Here is a 19,391-nt window from a genome sequence, read left to right as displayed (position 1 = left end):
TGTGGGAGTGATTTCTTATTAATAAAGAAACTGCCTAGGCCCATTTGATAGGCCAACCCTTAGGTGGGTGGAGAAAACAGAACAGAATTCTGGGAGAAAGAAGCTGAGTTGAGGAGTCGCCATGATTCTCCCACTCCAGATAGACGCAGGTTAAGATCCTCCCTGGTAAGCCAGCTCGTGGGCTACACAGAATATTATAAATGGGTTAGAACAATATGTAAGAGCTAGCCAATAAGAAACTGGAACTTATGGGCCAGGCAGTGTTTGAAAGAATACAGTTTCCGTGTAATTATTTCGGGGCATAACCTAGCCATGCGGGCAGCCGGGTGCCGGGGACGCAGCCCTGCCACTCCTATTTCAACAAATGGTCCTAAGAAAAAAGCAGGTCTGGACATACTAATTTCTACCAATGTAACACAAGTATTGGTTTCCATTCTGAGGTCAACACATCTTTATAGTATACAGGCTGATTTAACTCAGCAGTTTTTTCTATCATCCAGTGTCCCTCCACAGCTATCATTCCTTTCTCATTAGCATTTAGAAAATTTAAAGTTAATAAAGCGTTGTAAATCTATCTCTGAGGGTCTCTGTTACCCCTTTCTGTTTAATAAGCATATTTTTAAAAGTACAAAAGTACAATTAGATCTTTATATAACTGCTTATTGTGTAGGTTTGTGTGATTTACCTGTAATATGCTTTATTTTGTAATATGTAAAAAACTGTTTCATTTTCCCTGGTTCATCTGCATTCATTAATCCAATTCAGCCTTTGCCACACCTTCTGCATATTCCAGAAAGCAGGGACTGTTGGTGGAGACTGCTTAGTCATTCCTGGACGCCCAGACAAGAAACAAACACTCAGAAACTATATTAATTAAATCACTGCTTGGCCAATCTCTTAAGCATATTGCTAGCTCGCTCTTATATCTTAAGTTAACCCATTTCTAGTAATCTGTATATCTCCACATGGCTGTGGCTTACCTGGCAAAGTTCTAGCATCTGTCTCTTCCTGCTGCTACATCACATTTCACTGACTCCACCTACTTTCTCCCAGCATTCAGTTTAGTTTTCTCATCTAGTTCTATTCTGCCCTGTCACAGGCCAAAGTAGCTTCTTTATTAATTAACTAATAAATCAACACATATACAGAAGGGCTTCCCACATCAAGGGACCTTCTTTTTCAATTATCTCTAGAAAAGAAAAAACATTGTTTCTAGGAATGCCTTTCCTACAATTCCTATTGAGATGACCTTGCTTGCGATAGTCATCTGACAGTCTGTCTTCTCTTAAAACCTTTAGAGATTACTTCTCCTATTAAAGTTGGATCACAAGTATGAAATTCAATATCATCTGTGTTTCCAATCCATTCATCCATTGCTGCCGATCTTGCCTTTAGAGGCCCGATCATCTTTTTGCATTCAGAATTACCATTTTTAAAAGCCAAAGAATCAATTAATATTTGTCTGACTTCTGGATCTAATGCTATTCTATTTATAGCTGGGGTAAACTTTTGCAGAAACAATCAGTGAAGGCTTCTTTTGGACCTTACATAATTTTAGTATATGACTCAGAACTCTTTTTCTGATTCTTTAACCTTGTCCCAAGCATTTAAGGCTGCTGACTGACATAGCACCAAGGTGTGGTCATTAAATTCAAATTGTCTTTACAATCCAGCATACTTGTCTTCACATAGCAGTTAACCTTAAGGAATATTAATACCTCTAGCCTTATTTTGTTCTTCTATAGCTTTAGGTTATTGTAATTGAGGACCAGCTTCCAATGTCTTGAGGGACAATTCTGCTGAGTTGCTCGTGAGTTTAATATCCATTTCACTTAGGGTGAATGCATACCATATGAAACCTCTTCCTTAAATCTCAAATTTAATATTTATATACAATTACATTTTACTTCTCCATAAGATTGGTTTTCTAACAACCATGGGCTGCCCCTCTCAAATTTTATGATGGTGAGGCTAGCTCTCCTTTAAATTCCTTGATCTTTGTCTGAATACTTCTATTATTTGTTTTAATAAGTTTTTCTAAGGTTCGTAACTTATCAGTCAAAATTGCATTATTTTCTTCAGTAACTTTTTCTAATGCCTGTATCTTGGCACTAATATTAATCAACTTTTTTAGGGATAAAACAAGAATTACCAAACCAATAATGATTATAATTGACTTTATGTAAATCCCAGCTAAGCTAATTACCCCCTCATTTAATTGTTCCATTTTTAAGCTATTGATTGTGGAATCATAGAGAGATCTAACTTCTGCCATCATAATAGTGTTTCCCATTTTTAACATGAGAAAAAAACTCTCTCTCTCTCTCTCTCTCTCTCTCTCTCTCTCTCTCTCTCTCTCTCTTTCTCTTTTTAAAAAACCTATTCCCCCCTTTTAAGAATTACAAGTTGTTTCCCCAAATCTGCTGCCGCTGATGGCCAAGTGTAAGGCTGGCTGTTACTATGTAGCACGTCTGGGTGGAGAACACGGACATGGCCATTTGCCAGCAGCCTGAGGAGGGATCCGCCGAAAGCCACAACCCTTGAGCCAGCCATCTCAAAGAGGCAGGGGGCATGTGAAAGTGGCACCTGTGGCAGGTGGGAAGTGAAAGCACAGAATGGCCCGAAGGCCGAGCTCACTGTTGGTGTGGGGCTAACTCCAGCGGTGATTGGAGCCCAGGCATCAGTGGAGTTTGGGGCTTGTAGAGATTGCTGTAGAGAGGTTGCAAGAGAAAAATCCCAGACTCACTCAGAGGGCTTGGGGAAGAAAATGAGGGTGCTGCTCCTGTAGGGGGTGGGTAGCTGCAAAGCCACGGGCAAGCGGCTAGCTTGTGAATTTGGATGCCACATGAAGCATTTATCTAACTAATCTTTAATAATAAAAAATTGTCAGCTGGGCAGTGGTGGCACATGCCTTTAATCCCAGCACTTGGGAGGCAGGGGCAAGTGAATTTCTGTGTCTTTGAGTTCAAGGCCAGCCTGGTCTAGCTAGGACTGTTATACAGAGAACCTGTGTCTCAAAAAAATCAAAAACCCAAGAATAAATAAATAAGTCTGTAGTCAAATATTGGAGTCAAAACGAAAATATCAGAGAAGCAGGGAGCAGCCGCCAGTCCTACCTCTACTGTTCCTCTATCCAAAAAGGCCAAGATTCTCTTTCAGAATTTGTCTAGGGGTTTTCCTGGTGACTGTCTGAGGGCAGGTGATCCTATCTACAACAGTTGGAATGTTAGGTATTTCCTTTGGATGGTCTGTTCCTGGGTGGTGCCCAGGTAATCTCAGTTTCTGGTCCTTCCAGCAACCAGGTATTATTACCTTAGGGTAAACTACTGAGACTCACTGCTTCATTTAGCTTATCAGGCTAGGCCCAACACTGGCAGGTGACAGTGGTTGGAAGAACTTCCTTTGGGTGGTCTGTGTCTCGTGGCTCCTAGATGCCTACACCAACAATTTACATCTCAGCATTTGGGAGGCGGAGAGCAAGTGAAGCAGAAGTTTAATGTCACCTCAGCCAGAGTTTGAGGTTAGTTTGGGATAAATGAGACCTGTGTGTCCACCCACCTTCCCAACTATTCACTTCAAAACACAGCCAGAGCTAATTAACTGTCAGGGTGTTGTGTCAGATTGCGACCCCTAGGGAGACCACCAAAAATCAGAGAGACCGGACTGCAATTAGCAAGGTTTTATTGCCAGCGTAATAGAACTAGTTCGGAACTCATCTCCGACACCCTGTTGGAGCGAGGTAGAGAGGAGTTAAAAGATTCCTTTGCCGGTGTGTGTGTGTGTGTGTGTGTGTGTGTGTGTGTGTGTGTGTGTGTGTGTATGTGTGTGTGTGTGTAGTTTTTAAAGTTGAAATTACAAGCAAGCCTTTCAGAGCTGCTTTGGCACGGGGTGCAAGGTCTTTTGCTCTTTCCCATCCTGCTATGTCATCTTGTTCTTTGTTTTCAGACTAGGTTACTCCGCTGTCTTTATCACCAGGTGTGTCCTTGCTAGTCTGTGTTTCTAATTTTAAAACACTCTGCTAAGAAATTCTTGTCCCTTTGAGAATAGTCTCGCAAGGGAAAAAGAATCCTAGTTAAATTTTTTTCCACAGGAGGCAGGCACGGAGGGCAGAGGTTAGATAGGAGGCAGGCTAGCCCTATGGATGTCTCAAAGAAATGTTACGGGCAGCAGACAGCCCTCCTGGCCATCGAACCTGCTCCTAGCAGGCCTAAAGCCACCTGCAGGAGCCTGAGGTAGCACACAGGAGCCACTCTTCTGTCAGACCTGATGGCATCTTCCTCCTTCCCTTCCTTTACACATTTTAGAATAGGGGAGCAAGTGGTGGCCAGAAGGTTATATAAGGTCTACGAATGCCAGCTTTTAGCAGGCCGAGCCACCATTGTGTTCCAGAGCTGCATTTGAGTGGCTGGGACTAAACCTTGACTCCAGGCCTGGCCCTCGAGCATTTCCGCCAGACTCTGAGAAGGCCTCGGCATGCGACTGCGCATGCGCGCCCCATAATTAACCGCGCGGTAGTGACCTGGTTGCAGTCTTGCCTCGTTCACATTCCCAGGCTTCTCGGTTGCGGCTCTGCCTCCGAGCGGAAGCACAGGGCAGGAAAAGAATGGGCTGGAAAGAACCGGAAAGGGCCGGGAGGGGCCCAGCCAGGCGAGAGAGGCGGCACCGTCCGCACCCGCGCCTGCGCGCGGTGGTCACGTGACGGGATGGGGGGCGGCTCTGCGGCGGTAGGAGAGAGTCCACCGACTGAGAGCGGGTTTGCAACAGAGCGATCTGTGGTGGCAGCGCTAGCATGGCCGCGCTCTATGGCGGCGTGGAAGGGTGAGCGCTGGACGGGCCGAGGCCGTCTGTCAGGGAGCGGGTCAGGGGGCGGCGGCCTGCTCCACTCCCGGTGCCTTTGTGTTCCACTGCGCGACCACGCCCCTCCCGGCTGCCACCTCCGCTCCGTCTCAGGGCTCTCATCTAAACCTGGGAGACTTGTGCAGAGCTGGGGTCAGGTGGGAAGTTGTCGGTCGCGGGTAGACTTGGGGAAGAGGCGGAAGCCCAGACTGAGATTTATAGCCAAGGGAACCCGGGAGTTGAGCAGCTGCCACCAGAACATTGCCTTGTCCTATGACCGAGACCGTCCACTGCTGTCAGTCCCGAAGGCCCTTGGTTACCTTATTCTCTGGTTCAGAACCTGGTCTGTTGGACTTTAGGAGGTAGCTCTGCCGGGCATGGCTTTGGGTGAGAAGTGTGCCCGCTTTGGGCCTCAGTTGCCACATGTGTAAAGCAAAGACAAGGGAGAGCAAGATGGTGGTTTGCCATGGCCCCTGCGCGTGACAAGCATTTTGTGGATGTGGGTGTGTCGAACCAGGATGTGCCAGGAGGAGGGTCTGGCGTCCTAGCAGCTCACTGCTGACTGACCCTGAAGTCTCTCTCTGTGAATTGCTAAGGTGGATGGATGTCTTCTGGCTTCTTTTTGGTGTGTGTGTGTGACACATTAAAAACAAACAAGGAAAAACCCTCAGCACATTGTAGGAGTTTGCACCTAACCTTATTATAGTCATCTGGAAGGTAGAGCTTAATTTTCCCTAATTGTCAGGGGGTGATTTTGGATTCTTAGTCTGCTGTCTCATGCATTGATATCCCCTCAGAACTTGATGTCCTCTTTAGTTGAATCATCGAGTCTTGATTTACATTTCAAGAAGTGCTGGTCAGTAGGACATTGCCCTTCCAAATGTCACTCTTCCTCCATACCACTTACCCCACGAATTTAACTTGAAAGGGTTTAGTTGCTGAAGTCTGTATGAATTTCTCCCTGCCTGGTGACCATTTCTTGTAAGTGTCTTGAAGACCTGGTGGCAGGAGATTGGTTTCCAAAGTGGCTCTTGGCCGTTGTGAGAGGAGCAGAGGCCTGCTTTTCTCCTCTGATGCATTTCCCATATGTTGCCTTGGCCAGGCTCTGGGCCTGTTAGGAAGACAGGAAATCAATCTGGAGCTTCACCTAGTGGTGGTCACAATGAGAAGCAGACATGAAACGATACACTCTTAATTCAGAGCAGTCCTCGCTAGCTCGGGCTTATGTGTCTTGGAAAAGCCCACATCAGACAAGTTGTAAGGTCTAAGTGATAAGTAAGTGGGATCCTGCAGGGGAAGTAAGACCTGCCAGAGAAACATGAGAAAGGCCACATTTCCCTCTCCAGAGTGCAGCAGACACTGAACAAGTAGGTTTGGGGATAGAGGTTGAGTTTGCTGAAGCTGTCTCTACTCTTGACTCTAAGAGGCTACTGTGCAAGCTTGGCTCTCGCTGTCTGCAGTTTTAGCAGGACTGAGCCCTCCCTATTGTGTTTTATAGGGGAGGCACACGGTCCAAAGTCCTTTTACTTTCTGAGAATGGGCAGATCCTGTCAGAAGCAGATGGACTGAGCACAAACCACTGGGTAAACCGCCATCTTGAGGGGACCACAGGGCTTGGCTCTTATCTAATGTGCTGTAACTCCTGTTGAGGTGGTGGCTGGGCCTCATAGCAACTGGTATGGGCAGCACAGGTCCTGCAAGCCTTTTAACTCCTCCTTCCCTGTTGGGGCTAGCTGATTGGCACAGACAAGTGTGTGGAGAGGATCAACGAGATGGTGAACATGGCCAAACAGAAGGCTGGAGTGGATCCTCTGGTCCCCCTTCGAAGCCTGGTGAGTTGGCTGGAGCAGGGGCCATTAGCAGTGCTGACGCAGGTGGCCAGTGTGATTACAGAGTCTGATGAGAGGGAAAGGTCTCCAGGGCCAGGGCCCTCGATCCTGCCCATTCTTGTGGCTTCAGTGATCATCTGTAAGCTGAGAATGCTTTTTAAGAGCATGGGGCTCCAGATATCCATTGGTGCCTTGATTTGAATCTCAGCTCTGCCACTCAGTATAGTGTCCCTTAAGTCAGTTACTTTCTCTCAGCCTCGTTTCCTCATTTTGCAAATACATATACTAGGACTTTTTGGGAAAGTGAGATAATGTGATTTATTCCAAAATGGTCAGCTCCCTGTAGTCTAGAGGGCTCTTTAAATGTTAGCTCTTCTTCCTCCCAGGTTGCTGTGACTCTGGCTACTTCCCAGATATGCAAGGGAGATGTGCAGGCACAGCCAGACCCCATGTATGTCAAGCCAAGCTGCTTTCTCCATATCCCCTCACCTTGCTCCTTTGCCTGTGTCTTCCTTTCCTCCACCCTTTCCTAGGCCAGGCTGTTCCTGCAGGCATGACCTTCTAAGGGCTTGCTCTGGGTGGAGGGGCTAGATCGGATGAACAGGGTACGGCTAGCTGGGTGTTAGAAGGAGGGGGTTAAGAAAAGATCTGCTCAGCGTGTTCCTCTCTCTTGTGGCCTAGGGCCTGTCCCTGAGTGGTGGGGAGCAGGAGGATGCAGTGAGGCTCCTGATAGAGGAGTTGAGGGGCCGATTTCCCTACCTGAGTGAAAGTTACATAATCACCACTGATGCAGCGGGTTCCATCGCCACAGCTACACCGGATGGTGAGAACGTGAAGGAGGCGTGGGGGCCGAGAATGAGCTTTCTTATGGGGGAAGCTCTTTACTTTTAACTAGCAAAACTTCTCTTACAGATATCTGCAAGGCAGCCTCTATTACTATCTCCCAACTGGCCTTTCCTGAGCATATTATACCCTTGCTAGACCAGGGACCGGAGACAGAGGAGGAAGGAGGGCAGGTTAAGTGTCTGGGTGGGAAGTGGAATCTCTGGGTGGGGGGCAGGAGCTGGTGGTACTGAGGAGAAAGTGTGGGATTCTGGGTATGGTAGTGTGCTGGTATATAACTGAGTCTCACAAGGCATGCCAGTGAACACCCTTTACACCAGCTCTCAGGAGACAGAAGCAGGCAGATCACTGCAAGTTTAAGGCCAGCCTGTTCTACATAAAAAAAAATCTTAGGTCAGCCAGGGTCACCTTATGAGACCATCTCAAAAATGAAATGTGCCTAGCCTCTGATTTGATAGCTCTCTCATCTTTGAGAAGTTGTGGAAGGGTTTCACTTTTGTAGAAGTGGGAGTGGCTGCCTGTATGATTTAGGGTGCTGATCCTCACTGTAAGAACAGGTCTGCTGTAGTGTCTGGCATTAGGTACTCAATAAAGCCAAGATATTTGAAGTCTGGCTGGCAGGGAGCCATGTTCCCTTGAAGCAATGTAGACTTGTATTCTTCCTCCATCCCCTGGACAGGAAGCAAGTGGGCTGCTTGCTCTGGGAGGCTGGGTGGTGATCCTTCACTGTAGGGCTTGTTTCTGTCCTATCTTTTGCAGTGGGAAGCTGCTGCTCTGTGCGGGCCCTTGTCCACACTGAGCCCCCATGCCTTCTCCCCAGGTGGGATCGTGCTCATCGCGGGAACAGGCTCCAACTGCAGGCTTATCAACCCCGATGGCTCTGAGAGTGGCTGCGGTGGCTGGGGTCATATGATGGGAGACGAAGGCTCGGGTGAGCACACATAGGGCCTGGACATACCCCTTCCTGCGACTCCTCTCCCCTTTCCTGCCCTCTTGGTCCCCAAACCTAAACAGGTATCCCTAAATAGCTCCTAAACGTGTTTCTGAGTACAGGATAGTGTTGGGAGAATCCCAGAATCACCATCTTTCTCCTTAGTAGCCTCTCATACCCGAGGTTCAGTTTATGGCATGGTGGTGCAGCCTACTTCTGTTGACTTTTGGAGACCTAAGGGAAGGATTCAAACTGAAGGTTAAGGCCATAGCTATCCAGAGATTCTCTGCTAGTGGGAAAGGGATCTGGACAGGACATACTTCCCACCGACACTACTTTTGGGGCAGCGTGTATATATCTCTTGGGTGGCTTTTGGGTCCAGCTCGTGCTGTGACTGCAGCTGTGTGTGACAGCTTACCACCCTTGTCTTTGAATGGGTGCCAGTGTGACAGGTGTACTCAGTCTTCCTACCAGCTTTCCCTGGCCTGGGTCTGTCAGGTAGTTTGATTAAGCCTCCCTCCCTACTGGGAACCACTGACTGATCTTGGGCTTGAGAGTCCTTCTTGGTGAGGAGATGGCCAGTGACTGGCTGCTGTCTTCTTTCCCTCTGCTCCCGGAAGCCTACTGGATTGCACACCAAGCTGTGAAAATCGTGTTTGACTCCATTGACAACCTGGAGGCAGCTCCTCATGATATTGGCTATGTCAAGCAGGCCATGTTCAACTATTTCCAGGTACTGCCTACCCCACAGTCATGTGCACCTAATGTAGGACACTGGGGAACCCACGGGGAAGCTGCAGAAAGGGATGGGGTTTCCAGGTGGACCAGGACAGCATGGTGGGAAAGTGGTGGATAAGGACAGGATTCAGAGTAGTGTGGCATGTGTTCAGACCAGTGTGGCTGCAGTTCCTTGCAAACAGAGACTGCACTTTTGTTTCCCAGCTGCTCAGACCTGAATAATCACACATAAACTATATAATTATAACACTGTTTGGCCAATGGCTCAGGCATATTCCTAGCTAGCTCTTACATATTAAATTAACCAATTTCTATTAATCTGTATATTACCATGAGGCTGTGGCTTACCAGTCATGTTCTGGCATCTTTCTCCTGCGACTACTTGGCATCTCCTTGACTCTGCCTACTCTATCTCTATTCGGATTTCCCGCCTGACTTTACTCTACTAAGCCATTGGCCGAAATAGCTTTATTTATCAACCAATAAAAGCAACACATATACAGAAGGACATCCCACATCACTTCCTCTTAGGAATTTTAGCATTTTTGCAAACATTTAAGCAAAGCCAAATGAGACAAGTGTATAAAACACTTAGTAATGTTTTTGTGGATGCTAACATTTATCCCACTCCCACTAAAATGTACTCTGGAGAATCTCTGCATACTTGGGGACTCAAAGGGGTGACCTGTTAGGTTGTTGGTAGTGGAAGACAGTTTGGGCAATGAATTCCTTGGTTGCAGTACTTCTCAGAATCTTTGGTCTGCTACTGTGTGTAGGACTGTAAGGGACTGATCTTTAACTAAAACAATCTTTTCAAGAGTTTTTCAGTGAATTTGATCTTGAGGAAAACAAAATTACTCAAATGATAAATCTCAAATTCCTCTAATTTTTAAAGCTTAAAAAAAAGTTCCAGAATATTTTGGTCATTCCAATAGAGACACTGGGAAGGCCACTCTGGGTGACAGACTAGGGGTTTTGCGTCTTATGACTGTGTCTCCTCTTGTATTCCTCAGGTGCCAGATCGGCTAGGAATCCTCACCCATTTGTATAGGGATTTTGATAAATCCAGGTTTGCTGGGTTTTGCCAGAAAATTGCAGAAGGTACTGCAAATGCCAGCTTGTTTGTAGCTTGGTTATCCAAAAGCATGTCTAATGGTGGGTCATGCATGTTTAAGGCTAGCCTATGTGCTGGTGGCTGTCTCTACAAGTAACTTGGAGTCTGTAGTTCAACTTGCTTGGTGGTGAATAGGGTGAAGGTGGGACCAGACAGCACTGGATTGCCTATGTTTATCTCCCGGGTGGCCATGTGACTGCTACAATCTGAAGACCTTGGTTTGAGAACTTGAAGTAGTACTGACTGTTGGCAGGGATTGGAAAGTTCAGGCAGCTTGTGTTGGCTTTGGGAAAAGTCTGCATGTCACACATTGCCTTTTTCACTGTGAGGTCTGCTCCTCTAAGGTGCTTACTTAGTCCTAGGACACCCTACTTGTGTTATCTCAGGACTAAGGCTCAAAACATCAGCCAGAATGGGATTAACCATCAGCACACTGCTGAAAGTGCTGGTTACCAACAGGAGTATCATTGGTCTTCTCAGATAGGGTCCCTTGTCCACAGGGCTTATAGACTCACAGGAACAGACACAGTAATGTAGTTTAATAGTTCACTGGAGTCTGGTCCGACTGCACTGGTGGGGTGGAGGAGGCTCTTCTCAAAGCTTAGTAAGCTGCTTCCAGTAGGGCACTGGGAGGTATCTGGAATGGTGGGAAGAAGCTTGCTTTACCAATGTGGGCATCCATCCTAACATAGTCTTGGCCTGAGCTTGCTGCCTTATCTAATGGAGTGGCTAGAGTAGCCTGCTTCCTGTATTCTCCAGCCTCTTTCTCCCTGCCTCAGGCGCACAGCAGGGGGATCCCCTTTCTCGGTACATCTTCAGGAAGGCTGGGGAGATGCTGGGCAGACACATCGTAGCAGTTTTGCCAGAGATTGACCCGGTGAGTTGAGGCAAGACACAATGGTGGGTGGCAGCTGGACAGGGTCTGACCCTTGGCCTGGGGTGGTAAGACTGCTCCATCATAGTCTTTTTGCTTTGATGCCTCTGAATATGTAGACTGGCTTCATGTGGTGCTGTCCTCCATTTGACCATTCCTTTCCTCTTTTCTGCCTCACTTTCGTGACTTCTGTTTTCCTCCCCCGTCCCCCTTTTTTGCTTGAGTTTACGTTCAGTTTCCCTACCAGAGGGAGAGTGTCTTGGACAGAAGCTAGTCGGAGGAAATATCCCTGAGGCCCTGAGCAAGGTTTAGGGTTAGGATCTGCCTGCAATGTTCCATTTTCTGCCTTCTCAGGTCTTGTTCCAAGGGAAGCTTGGCCTCCCCATTGTGTGTGTGGGCTCAGTGTGGAAGAGCTGGGAGCTGTTGAAGGAAGGTGAGTCTGGGTGGGCAGGTGTGGATGAAGACAAAGGGTACAGCTGGAAAAGAGGGTAAAGTTGGGCCCTTTATTCTCATCTGGCTCCCATGACTTCCTCCTGGGGTGTGTGCTTGCTAATAAACCTGTTCTCTACTGTATAGCTCAAGCTCTTGAGGTGGCAAAAGATGTTTTATTCCCAATGATATATTTAATCACTTTTAAAGATTTATTTGCTTTTATGTTTTGTGGGTATTTTTGCTAGTATGTATGTCTGTCCACCATGGGTGTGCAGTGCCCAAGGAGGGTAGAACTGGAGTTACAGGTATTGTGAGCCACCATGTGGGTGCTAGGTACTGAACCCAGGTCCTCTGAAGAGCAGCAAATACCCTTAATCACTGAGCCATCTCTCCAGCCCCTTAGGGCTTAGACTAGTGTATGATAACATGTGGTAGCACCCTTAGTTACCATTCTGACCATAAGGACTTTAGCATGGCAGCCTCAGTTCAGCCAGTTTCAGGGTTTCATTAGATTCTGAAACAGCTCAAGGAGCCCTACTAGATTCTGGCATCAAGAAGTTGTGGGTATTGGTGCATACTCTGTAGTAGTTGAGGAATATGGGTTCCTTGGGCTGCTAGTTCCAGGACCCACAGCATCATGGTGCCTCTGTGTTAGGAATGTGGTCTCTAGCATCTCCACTGAAGATTCAGTTTTTGTTCTCTTCCGTGTTTTCTTCCAGGCTTTCTCCTGGCGCTGACCCAGGGCCGAGAGCTGCAGGCTCAGAACTCCTTTTCCAGCTTCACCCTGATGAAGCTACGATACTCTTCTGCACTGGGGGGTGCCAGCCTGGGAGCCAGGCACATTGGATACCACCTTCCCATGGACTACAGTATCAATGCTGCTGCCTTCTATTCCCATACCTTCTAGGGGCTGTACCTCCTTGCCATCCAGCTGACAGTGAATGTTAGAAGGGAGATTTTTCTTTGTTAAAAACACATGGAATCAAATAAATGCACTTTACCCCCTCCCCAGTAGGATGCTCTGTATCACGTTCAGCATATGCTGTTATGTCCTCCACACTTCCAGCAGGTTCCTAGCAGATTCAGGTACTTGCTGGTTTAGGTGCATCCACCAGGCTTTTAAGCATATAATGGCCCTGCACCTCCCATTTCCACACCACATACTTTTGACTGCCAGGAGCTGGGACCCAAGTTCCTCCTGGCAGAATTACAATGCCTTATGATGGAACTAATCTGTCTCCATGCCCACTTCCTGGGGAATGACCCAAGATCCATCACACCCTCCCCCAAGGTTCCCAGTAGGACGTGGAGGAACAGTACGATTCTAGTCTCAATTTTTATTTAACCTTAGATTTGGTAGCTATAGGCACACAGGGCATTTTATTGTTTTTTTTTTTTTAGTCTGAATAAATCCCTGTAGGCCCCTCCCTATAGGTCAAGTAGGTACTGCTTAACTCAGTGGCCTGCCTGCTCCTCATTGCTGCTCACCTGGCTGTGGTTACAGTGGGGCACTTCCCTCTCAGACCTTTGTAGGAAGGCTGCTGCTGCCAGCCCTGCAGGGAAGGTCTTTCTCCTGAAGCTAATCCTTCCAGGAAGATACTTTTGCTCAGAGACACCGTTGTCATTCCCAATAACCGTTGGCACCTAAGATTAACCAGGTCTGGATGTGCAACAATGCTAGTGTTTTAACCTCTGGGTTCTATTTCCCCTCTCTCTAACTCCTGCACAGTACAACTGTCAATACACATGAAAGGAGGGAGCCAGGTTTAGCCAGGAAGGTGCTTCCTCAGCAAGTGCATTTATTCTCATTTGTTGAGTTTTTATACAGATGCCATTTGATTTACAAAGCAAAAATTTTAAGTAACCCTCCCCCCATTTTTGGTGTTTTTAGGAAAACTTTTTAGGGTTTTGTTGTTAATTTTATGTTTGGGTGTTCTACCTGCATTTGTTTACACTGTGTGTCTGCCTGCAGGGACCAGGAAAAAAAAAAATCAGATCCTGTCTCTGACTGGAGTTTCAGATGGTTGTAAGCTTCAATGTGGGCACTGGGAATTGAACCAGGAGAAGTCATGCTCTCTCTTAACTGCTGAGCCATCTCTCCAGCTTGTTTTTAGATTTGAAAAGCCCTGTGAGCAACAAGCTTTTAAACATTTGCAACAGGGACAAGGGTCCAGAGACTGGGCCTAGGTTTACTTGGAGGTGCGAGGCAGCCTGGGCATCATCAGGCTGCTTTGCTCCACTGGCTCCTCCATCACTCTGGCCCTCCCTCCTATGTACATCACCATCACCTCAGGAGTCCAGCAGAGTTAGTACAACTCTAATACCCATGGACATGACTAGAAAGCTGCAGTCTTCAACATTGACTCTGAGTGAAACACTATGTAGTTTCATTCCCTGTCCACTTGTGCTCGTTATGAAATGGGCCTCAGATGCTTGGGTTCTGAGCTGCAGTAGACAGCACAATGTTTTGCGGAAGGTTGAGGATCATAGGAATCTGCAGTGGCCGAGGCTCCTACGACACACAGCTCTCGGCCTGTTAACAGAGGACTTGCCAAAGTGGAGGTGGAGAGCCAATGGAGCTGAGGAGGCTAAAACCCAACCTTAAGGCGCTCTCTGACAAAGTGCAGCGTACTCAACAGGAAACTGCTCAACACTGAAAAAACATGTTTAAAAAAAGTACCAAATTAAGAGACCATATACTGTTTGAGTCCATTGACATGAAATGTCCACAAAGAGGTGCATTATCCACACCAGGGCCTGGGGACCAGCGTATGAAAGCTTACTGGGAGAAGTGAATATGGTGGTTGCTCCAGCACTAAAAGTTCCTAAACTCAGTGACTTGGACACAACCCAGTGAGTTCCTGATTCGTATGATAGGCATCACTGGTGAACTACCCCAGCTCAAAGCTGTTTTAGGGGTCTTGTTTCCATTTTTCAAGCACTAGTTTATTAACTTTTATAGACAGTCTCATGTAGACCCGGGTAGTCTGAACTTGCCTCAAACTAGAGATTTACCTGCCTCTGCCTCTTTCCAAGTCCTGAGATTAAAGATGAGTACCACTCACAACCTGCTGTTAAATATTTTTGAAGGTTCACAATTGGCAGGACAAAATTCTCTTTTTATATGTTGATAGAGTGAAACATGATACCACTTTACAGGAAAGACATTTTATAGTCAAGGGATGTAGTTTAGTGTTGGAACACTTCCCCAGCCATGCACGAAATCTTCCACTTTACCCTTGCACCAAAAAACAATTTAATAACAGTACAATATTAAGATATTTAGGACAGCCAGGTGGTCCATACCTATAATCTTAGCACTGGAGAGGCTGAGGCAGGAGGACCAGAGGTTCAAGTCTAGTCTGGACCACAGAGCAAGATTATAACTCAAAATGCTTTTAGTATCCCAGGGGTAAGGAGAGCCTCAGTAACAGGATGCTGCCTAGCTGTGAGGTCCTGAGTTTGATCTTAAGAACCAAGAAGAAAAAAATAGTATTAAGTAACCTGGAATTTTTATTGTTTATTCATTTTAAAGAAAAGGTATAAGGTAAATTTGGGAGGAAAGCTCATCAAATCTTCCATTTAAATTATACTTTTAGCAACAAAAATGTAGGAAGGTTTTTACATTAAAAAAAAAAAAGCATATCTGTCCTTTGGTCCTTTCAATTTCCTCCTGTTCCCCAAGAACAGGAGAAGTGTGGCTCCTAAGCTTGACATCTTGAAGAGAGCAGTGGGTCTTATGTTCTGGGGTCCAGCAGTGTGGTGTATGACAGCAGGGTAGTATGCAGTCTAATGTTTGCCTGGGCAGACTCCTTCTCTGTTCCCATCACCACCAGCAGCTTCTTGTGGGAGACTAAACATAGGAAAAAGAGTCCCACCTCCTTCCAGACTGTGAAGTCTAGAAGATGTCTAAGTCTGGTGACATCCTCCAGGTAGCAGAATGGACTTTGGAGGCGCTCACATCCACTGCACTGAGCCATCCTAGGGGGCAACGAGTCTCATGGCAATTGTGAATGGACAGGTCACTCAGGGTCTGTTTCACACACCAGCATCCTTTCTTCTCTTCCTACTTGACAAAACTAGTGCCTCCCATTCCTGTTCTCCCAGATGAGAGTGGCTGGGATAACCTTTTCCAAGAAGTGGGTACTTCCAACTTCTAGTCAAATTTGTCAGACCTGTAAGTTCCTATCCTTGACATTCTATAAACCTAGACTAATAGCATGCAATACCAATACTCTTACTGCAGAGGCCTGTCCCCTCTAGCAACAGGACACAAACTCAGGAAGCCAGCCAGTCACACGCTCATCTACCATATCCCCAATCAAGAGGTTCACTCTGGCTGCCCCCCTTTCCTGGCTCATTGAAGGTGCTGGCTGGCAGAGCTCTTTACTTGCATCTTAGTCTCTCTAAAGTCAAAATAAACCCTTGACATAACAATAATATGGAAAATGCCTAATAGTTCACTAAAAACATTTATTTTAAAGCCATGGTTAGTGAAGCAATCATAGTTCTTGTGACTTTGGAAATACGAATGCTACCAAGACCTAGCCTCTCACAGGTCGGGAATGCAGCTTGGTGTAGTGCTTGCATAGCACATGTGAAATCCTGGGTTCAATAAAAAAAAGATCAATCTTTAGACTATATTCTAGTTTGCTTATATGATAACCTAAAGTCAGGTACACTATAGACAGAAACTAGCCCCAGACCCTTAAATACAGTACCTAGGTTTTGCCTACCTCTACAATATCTTATGCAGTCCCTTATCCCTCCCCCAACAAAAGAAAAAAGTTAAAGAGTCAAATAATCACAATTAGAACTTAGTCACTAATAAAAGAAGACTGGGGCCAGCCAGACCAGCAACTATTAAGTACATTTTATATTGCTGTATAGATTCCCAAGGGGGGAACCTACGAAACCCCAAAAGTCTTCTGCTAAGTTTGCAAACTAAGGCTGAGCCTGTAGTCTAGGGCACAATTATGCTACCTCACAACATTGGATGAAAGAAGAGTTGGGCCATAGGAATAAGTCATACCACATGTACTAAGCTCAGCCTCATTGGCTGTACCCCAAGCCTGGAGTCAGCATGCTTGCCTATGAGGTAGACCCAACATACCAGCACTTGTTTCCAGGCATACACAACAGCATTCTAGAAGTATTAACCAAATGCACCCTCGACAAAAGAACAGAGACTGACATCCAAGTAAAAAGAGCCAGCAAAGTAGGAAGGAAGGTAGGCCTTTTAGACCACAACTAGCAGCTTGGCTTCCAAAGGGTAAAACTTTAGGATAGAACAAAACCTCCTCAGGCTTACACAGGCTTTACAGCCAGGTACTCAGAGGAGGATGCACTATATGCAGATAGAGATTCTCAAGAATCTTCCTGCAATCCTGATGCATTCTGAACTCCAAAAGCCTAGAGGAGACTGCGGCAGAATCTTTTTTATGCCCCACCCTTACCCTTCTCCTTATTATAAGTGGAAAGCCAAGCTAAAAGCTGGAGCAGGAATAAAGTCTTCCTAGAGGACTAGGAGTTCCTAGTCTCTTGAGGGAGAGGCTTTGGGAGTCAATGTGTGTCTGGCCATACAAGTTCCCTGAGCTAGTCACTATCATGTGGCCTCGGGAGAAGGCCACTGTCACAAGATGCCATCCTATGAGACTTTAATAGGAAAAACAGGGAAGTTTGTGTTTAACTGCTGGGGCTGTCTACAAGTCAACAAGGGAGGGTTGAGAACAGCTCAAGGGTAGGACTAACCTAGCATAAATGAGACCTTGGGTTCTATTCCTGGTACCAAGACAAAATGGAAAGCTGGAAAACCAGCTTATGAAAAAGGGAAATGTTTCAACTTTTCAGACCCCAGTCCTTTCCTCCCAATCTCTGCCCACATCCACATGCTAAGCTGACAGACTGGAAGCTACATGATCCTTCCAGAGTTAATGCACAGCACAGTGACAGTCACACACAAGCCACAGCAGTCTCAGGCCTCTCCAAATCCCTTGTCCTGGGAGTATGAACAGGAGAGGACGCTTGTCCTTTCCCCTTCAACATTACCACCTTCGCCTCTACTCACAGCAGCAGCTTCCAGTGGAATTCAGTTTGACAGAAGATCAACCAAACCCTAGTGAGTTACAGGTAGAACTAAGGGTGCACCTAGCTTAGGAAATGAAAAAAGTTAGTTTGTGGGAGCATTAATACCCATTAACAGCTCCAAGGAGCTCTGTTGTATTCTCGGGCAGGACTCCTCAGTAGCTTAGTTTCTGGGAATCACTCTGTAAGGCAGGAGAAGCACCCAAACTGAGCTGAGCAGCTTGCTAGTGTTTAGAAAAATGTATTTCCTTGAAAAAAAAAAATACAGAAATCTTTGAGGGAATTAAGACACTGTAAGAGTCAGATATTGATGGGACTAAGGAAAACAAAACCAAAACTGTCCAAGAAGATTCAAGATGCAACTAGCCCAACAAAAGGTCAGTCTCAGACTTTGGCTAATAGTGTCTTTTAGAGCTGTGAGAGAAAGAGGCCAGGAGTAGCCCGCATGAGAATCATGAAGGCAAAGCAACTCTATGTGACTTTTACCTGTAAACAATGAGCGACAGCAGCTACACACCTATGCTCAACACCAGGCCAGCAGCAACTAAATGACAGCCCCCATCAAGCCCTGCTCTTCTGATGTACAACTTGCAACCATCCAGTTACATTCACCTAAGAACTTTCCAATCTGTGTTTTCTTTAGTAGAGCAGAGCTCAGGCAAGAAGACAAGGGCTCTCTCTGCCACTTAGTTCACCACTTCACCATGGAAATGTCAGGGGTGGGGAAGCTGAATGTTGCAACTGGTTTATATCTCCTGTTCTATTTTTCCCTCTTACCACTCAGCTGTAAATTCCTTACGCTCTCCAGATGCCCTGCTCCTGGCAGATACACAGCAGGGAAGATATTTCTTAAATACTGCTTTCCTTGGTCAGCTTACTTTGCTTGAATACAGACAGAACATTTCTAACAAGGGAAAAAAAAACAACTGCAGTTCCTTAACTCCAAAGAGCTCTTCAAAAAATAAAATAAAATGGGAAACTTCTCTGAACAAGTCAGCAGAACAGAAGAGCCATGCTCAGAGAGCTTGGAGAGTAGTACCTCGCACATTCGTTACTCAGTCACAGTATCCAGTTAAACCACCTTCCCAACCCAACCCGCCCTGGCTGCACACCCTTGCCACCCCCCTTCAGCGCTGCCTTTTTGTGCATTGCTGGCCCCAGGTACGGGGACAAAACAAGTCCTTCTGGAAGCTTCCAAAAGCTCAGTACTTCACTCCTGGAATAAACTCCTTGGCATCTGGATTCAGGTTACTTTTGCTCTGAAATGAAAATCAAGAGAAAATATAACTCAAAGCAAGCTGTACTTTTATTATTTTTTTCATGATAAAAAAATTAATTTAGCATACTAAATAATGAGTTTCACTATAGCATCACTGACTCTGCTGCTACCTGCCTCTTATCCCTCCCCATACTGATGGTCATCTTTCTGCTTTCACATCCTATTACACTTTAAAACTTATTTTCGGGCTAGGGATGAAGCTTATTGATAGAGTACTTGCCTAGCATGTACAAGGTTCAACTCTCTAGCCCTTCAGAGAGATAAAAGTACAGGGAAGACTGGGAGAAAAGTAACAAATCATTAAATCTTGTTTTTGAGTTCTGATATATGCTAAGCAAGTGTTCCACAACTGAGCCACACCACAGTGCCCTTCTTGGTAAGCCTCAGGGAAGAAGGAAGAGTCTTATCAGCCCATGCTATGGCTGAACTGT

At 46.1% G+C, this 19,391-nt stretch overlaps 2 protein-coding genes and 1 long non-coding RNA gene across 14 annotated transcripts in view; 1 reads left to right on the top strand and 2 right to left on the bottom strand.

Moving 5' to 3' along the window:
* Positions 1-4,641, bottom strand: part of LOC126515588 (uncharacterized) — a 17,228-nt gene extending 12,587 nt beyond the window's left edge. Inside the window, exons 1-2 of one of the 2 annotated variants that reach the window (XR_007595879.1) lie at positions 4,520-4,641; positions 686-830 (exon numbers count right to left, since the gene is read on the bottom strand). This is a non-coding gene — a long non-coding RNA (uncharacterized lncRNA). The remainder of the gene's footprint in view (positions 1-685; positions 831-4,519) is intronic. The other variant, XR_007595880.1, reaches the window with a different exon arrangement.
* The window catches only part of Nagk (N-acetylglucosamine kinase), a 30,329-nt gene extending 11,722 nt beyond the window's left edge, over positions 1-18,607 (top strand). The window contains exons 1-10 of one of the 4 annotated variants that reach the window (XM_050165366.1): positions 4,666-4,818; positions 6,335-6,419; positions 6,570-6,668; positions 7,347-7,488; positions 8,329-8,439; positions 9,060-9,172; positions 10,191-10,278; positions 11,071-11,168; positions 11,520-11,598; positions 12,317-18,607. In XM_050165366.1, coding sequence (XP_050021323.1) covers positions 4,790-4,818; positions 6,335-6,419; positions 6,570-6,668; positions 7,347-7,488; positions 8,329-8,439; positions 9,060-9,172; positions 10,191-10,278; positions 11,071-11,168; positions 11,520-11,598; positions 12,317-12,504 — 1,032 coding nt within the window. In that variant the 5' untranslated portion in view covers positions 4,666-4,789 and the 3' untranslated portion in view covers positions 12,505-18,607. Of the gene's footprint in view, positions 1-4,665; positions 4,819-6,334; positions 6,420-6,569; positions 6,669-7,346; positions 7,489-8,267; positions 8,440-9,059; positions 9,173-10,190; positions 10,279-11,070; positions 11,169-11,519; positions 11,599-12,316 lie in introns of those variants that run through there. The other 3 variants (XM_050165367.1, XM_050165368.1, XM_050165369.1) reach the window with 3 other exon arrangements.
* Paip2b (poly(A) binding protein interacting protein 2B) overlaps positions 15,088-19,391 on the bottom strand; it is a 31,887-nt gene continuing 27,583 nt past the window's right edge. For all 8 annotated transcript variants that reach the window (XM_050165372.1, XM_050165376.1, XM_050165371.1 and 5 more), the window contains one exon: positions 15,088-18,940. In XM_050165372.1, the coding sequence (XP_050021329.1) occupies positions 18,884-18,940 (57 nt within the window). In that variant the 3' untranslated portion in view covers positions 15,088-18,883. The remainder of the gene's footprint in view (positions 18,941-19,391) is intronic.

This window comes from Alexandromys fortis, unplaced genomic scaffold (assembly GCF_014885135.2).
Source record: "Alexandromys fortis isolate MF-2015 unplaced genomic scaffold, M_Fortis_MF-2015_v1.1 scaffold_158, whole genome shotgun sequence".
In the NCBI taxonomy this organism is placed as follows: Eukaryota; Metazoa; Chordata; class Mammalia; order Rodentia; family Cricetidae; genus Alexandromys; species Alexandromys fortis.
This window is presented reverse-complemented; position numbering and strand designations above follow the sequence as displayed.